The sequence below is a fragment of the Palaemon carinicauda genome, chromosome 9 (genome assembly GCF_036898095.1).
Source record: "Palaemon carinicauda isolate YSFRI2023 chromosome 9, ASM3689809v2, whole genome shotgun sequence".
Classification (NCBI taxonomy): Eukaryota; Metazoa; Arthropoda; class Malacostraca; order Decapoda; family Palaemonidae; genus Palaemon; species Palaemon carinicauda.
In genome coordinates this window covers 24,265,715-24,270,412 of record NC_090733.1, presented here as the reverse complement: position 1 = coordinate 24,270,412, position 4,698 = coordinate 24,265,715, and the positions used below count along the sequence as shown (strand labels likewise).

The window sequence follows — 4,698 nt, the reverse complement described above, 5'->3', positions numbered from 1 at the left end:
ATATAACAATGAAAAGGAATTCATATAATAGATAATTTAAGATATGTTACAATACACATCTCCCCTATAAGCATAAAAGGACCCAGAACTTATAATAGCCTCAAAAAGATTGAATATCATATGGAAAATTACTAAATATATCTGATTAGCATTTCTCAAAATATACATATCCATGATACAAAATTCTTTTGACATGGAACAACATTTTCTATTAACCAAGAATAGTAATACCAAGTTTACAATTATTTCTCTTTTCTTTTACTCTGCAATCTTTTTGATCGTCTAGGATTATGTGGACCATAATCAGTGATTGTAGGAAGTCGAGGATTACGTCGTTTTGGAGGCTTGGTATTCTCTTGAGAATTTAAGGTTGGGGAATCTCATGATTCAAAATCCTCTTCTGTACTCTCTTGGGAATTTAAGATTGGGGAATCTCCTGGTTCAAAGTCCTTGTCTGTAACATGCCTTGACTGGAGTTGGTCAAGGTGACGTCGCCAAGTAGGGCCCCTAGGATAAACTCTGACATTGACACTCCGGGCAGCAAAGACTTTATTTACTACAGCTGGTACCCAAAGGGGATCTTTATTGTGTTTTGGCCCATAATATAAAGCATAACAAGGATCTCCCACTTTGAAACTGCGAGCCTTAAATTTTCAGTTTACTGCTTGCTTTTGAAACATGGAGACTATAGACTGTTTGCTTTGAATTATTGCAGCAGGTATAGGTACTAGGGCATCAATCTCACATCTAGTCTGCCTTGAATTCAGTAGTTCACTTGGTGAGAATCCCGATTCCAATGGAGTGCGACGATACTGCATCAAAAATTCTTGTAAAGCAGACTTTGGCGGTAATGAAGACTTTCGTAAAGACTGTTTAAAAGTCTGTACTAGGCGCTCTTCAGCTCCATTTGTTGCTGGGTGATAGGGTGCTCCTGTAAGATGTGCAATTCCTCTTTTCTTGCACCATTCTTAAAATTCTTCTGATAGAAATCCAGGTGCATTATCTGTTACAATGGTATGGGGATTTCCAAAATAAGCAAAATCTTCCTCAAATAATTCAATAGTAATTTTGGTAGACACTGAACTCGTTTGGTGAATACATGGGTACTTCGAGTAGGCATCAATACATACTAGCCAGTTTGAACCCATGAAATTTATGGCATGGCCCAAGTGAAGTCGACTCCTGGGTTTTTCTTTTAGCATCCATGGATGATTTGTGATCTTAGGTGGTTTATTTTGGTATTCTGCACATGAAATACAGGTCCGACATAGCTTCTCAATGTCCTTATTCATGTGCGGCCAACATACAAATGTTCTTGCATGTTGGTTCATCCTCTGCATGCCAAAATGTCCAACATGAAGCAGTTTCAAAACTTCATTTCTTAGCCTGTCTGGAATTACTATTCTTGAACCAAGAAACAGACAACCATTTTCAATAGAGAGTGAAGCTTCATTCTTCTTGTAGTGCCTCGCTTCATCAATTGAACCCTTGGGCCATCCGTCTTTTGTATATTGTATCACAGCAGAGATGACTGGATCTTTGCTAGATTCCTTTGCCATTAATCCTGGATCAGTTGGGTTCAATTGTCTGCTTACTAATTTTACCATACAGACTATATTAAAATCTTGGTAATCTTCCTCCCTGTCAAATTTTTTGTCTTCAACTGGAAGGCGGCTGAGAACATCTGCATTACCGTGGTCAGCTGTCTTTCTATATTCAATGCAAAAGTCATATTGACTTAACATAAGGGCCCATCGAGCTAACCTATTTGCTGCTAAAGTAGGGGTTCCTTTAGTAGGGCTACACACGCTCATCAAAGGCTTGTGATCCATAATTACAACAAACTTTCTTCCATATAAAAAATGGTGAAACTTCTTTAGTCCCAGAATAATACCAAGAGCTTCACGCTGAATCTGGCTATACCGTTTATGGGTTTCCGTAAGAGTTTTCAATGCATGAGTTATTGGACATTCTGTACCATCAGGATAGCGATGAAAAAGTACTGCTCCAACCCCACTTCAGATGCATCACAAGATATTCCAATAGGCACAGAAGGATCAAAATGGGCTAACACTAAATCGCTGCTAAGCACTTCCTTTAGGTTCTGAAAAGCTCCTTGTTGCTCGGTACTCCATTTCCAGGAGTTATCCTTTTTGAGTAAACAATTTAGTGGGATAGATAGAGTTGACAAATTAGGAATCCATTTTACGTAAACTGAGCAGATCCCATGAAAGAACGGATTTACGATACATTGGTGGGGTGAGGCATTCTCAAGATGGCCTCTACTTTATGTCCTTTACCAATACCTTGAGAGGACAAAGTATGCCCCATATATTCCACTAAGGGTTGACCAAATGAACACTTCCTAAGTTTGCATCTCAATCCTTTTTTCTTGAAGTCGTTTTAAGAGTGCTCTTAAACTATTCTCATGCTCCTATCATTTGATCCACGGACCACAAAATCGTCTAGAAATACTGCCACTCCTTCCAAATCGCAGGTTAATTGTTCCATTATTTCTTGAAAATATGCAGGTGCTGACGTGATTCCAAAAGGAAGGCGTTTTTGAAGTAACACACCACGATGAGTACTCAAAGCCAATTTTCTTTGACTCTCGGGTCCCAATTTAATCTGGTTATATGAATCTGCCAGATAAATTTTGGTGAAACAAAATTCTTCACTTAGCTTCTGCATTAGATTTTCAGGATTTGGCATGGGATATCTGTGAATCTCAAGTTGCTGATTAACTGTGGCTGAATAATCACCACAAACATGTAACTTGGGTTTTTGACCCTGCAAGGATACTTTCCTAATTAGTACTACCAGAGTTCCATATTCACAAAACTGAGTGTATTCCCAAATACCACATTTAATTCCCACTTCATAAGCTTGATTTAAATCATCAACAATAGCAAATGGCACAGTTTCTGGCTTACAAAATATTGGTTTAGTATCTCTTTTAAAAGCTATTTCCAACTCAAAATCCCTTAGACAACCCAATTCAGGCCTAAAAAGTTCAGTAAATTCGTTGCATAGGTCCTTGCACACCTTTTGCAGTTCGAGTACTTCAGTCCCTATTTCAGTCCTTACTTTATTCATTTCCCTTTCATCAAAGTCCTTTAATAGGTCATTCACATCAATGTTTAGTCGTTTTATACTATCACGACCACGTACATTAAAAAGTTTGATTTCAATTACATTCAAATATATCACTGTTGCTTCAGTCGAGTTACATTTTCCATTTATACTGAAATAACCCTTTATAAGCAAACGATTTTTACTGTCTGAATAATAGCAGCGATATGCTGATTTTAATCTAGGTTTTCCTAAACGTTCTCAAATATCTACTGAACAAAAACTATCCTTCGAACCAGTATCCACAACAAATCTGAATAACTCTTCACTTAACGTTAGAGTTATTTTCAAAGCATCATCATGGTTTGTTTTTCACTAAGCTATGAAACTTTCTGTTTATACGGGACACATTTTGTATGGGAACCACCTTCCCTCTTTTCCCATTTATCACCAAACAAGCTACTTCTGGCAAAAATGACACTTGGAATTTTTTGAAGTAACAATTCTTAAGGCGGTGACCGGATTTTCCACAACGTATGCCTCTACCGACAAATGTCTCTTTAATTGGCTTCTTTGAACTGAACCCTTTGTCTCTACCACTGTGTTTTTTTTTTTATTATATTTTCATTACCGAAGAAGACTTACTCCCATGAATGGTTTCCTTAGCTACTTTTGCGCCCTCTTCTGTTTCTAGTGCAATTTGAATTGCCTTACTGAAAGTTTTTTCATTGTTAGGAACTTTGAAAATTGCTTTCAAGACAGGTTCATTATTTATAGAACACATGAATCGAGTCCGCATGGCTTCATCCTGGGGTTTCTGAATAGAAGAACAATCACAAGTTGCTGCATCATGACGTATTCTTGCTGCCCGTTCTTGGATAGTTTCTCCTGGTTTTCTTTTCATATCACACCAAAACTTAAACCTTTCTCTCACAATGAAACGTCGTGGGTGAAAATGCTCTTCCATGAATTTATCAATATCGTCTAAAGTGAGATCATTTACCTCAATTGGTGGTGTTTGCTGCACCTCCAAAGTTTTAAGTAACTTGTAATTAGTTGTTGACTGGTTAGTTAAAAGCACCAATGCTTGCTTCTCCTTTGGTATAGAATTTGCACCAACAAAAGTTATAAATCTTTCACGATAATCTTTCCATAATACTGATGCAGAGTCAAACGTTGAAAACTGTGGAATACTCATAGATACACTCGTTGACGGAGCTGAAGTTAATTGAGCAGCTAAAACATTGATCTGTTTTTGCTGGGCCTCACATAAAGTTTCCAACTGTAATCTGTGAGCGGTACTTTGTGATTCCAACTGTTGCTGGAGCAAACTTATAAGCTGAACGATTTCTGACATTGTCTATAATCACAGGTTCAAAACTCACTGCGCCACTTTATCCGGTTGTTTTTTTTTTTATGAGAACACAGGATATTTTCAAATAGTTTATTCAGAGAGGTCTGATAGGTTATATACAAAACAGTGTATATACAGTAGTTAACACAGGTAGGGTTCCTGAAAGTAGCTATGAATGCCTTTGAGGTTTTAAACTACACTAAAACATAAGGTGAAAATATCAGTGAATATACTTTCCTTTTGGAGCCAAGGACTACCAAGAGAAAGAAATA

At 37.4% G+C, this 4,698-nt stretch overlaps 1 protein-coding gene across 1 annotated transcript; it reads right to left on the bottom strand.

The window, feature by feature from the left end:
* Positions 1-2,415: 2,415 nt before the first annotated feature.
* On the bottom strand, positions 2,416-4,429 carry LOC137646318 (uncharacterized). Its single transcript, XM_068379425.1, has 2 exons — positions 3,704-4,429; positions 2,416-3,114 (listed from the first exon to the last, which is right to left on the bottom strand). Exons 1-2 carry the CDS (start codon positions 4,427-4,429, stop codon positions 2,416-2,418), a joined length of 1,425 nt encoding a protein of 474 aa, XP_068235526.1.
* Positions 4,430-4,698: the final 269 nt, after the last annotated feature.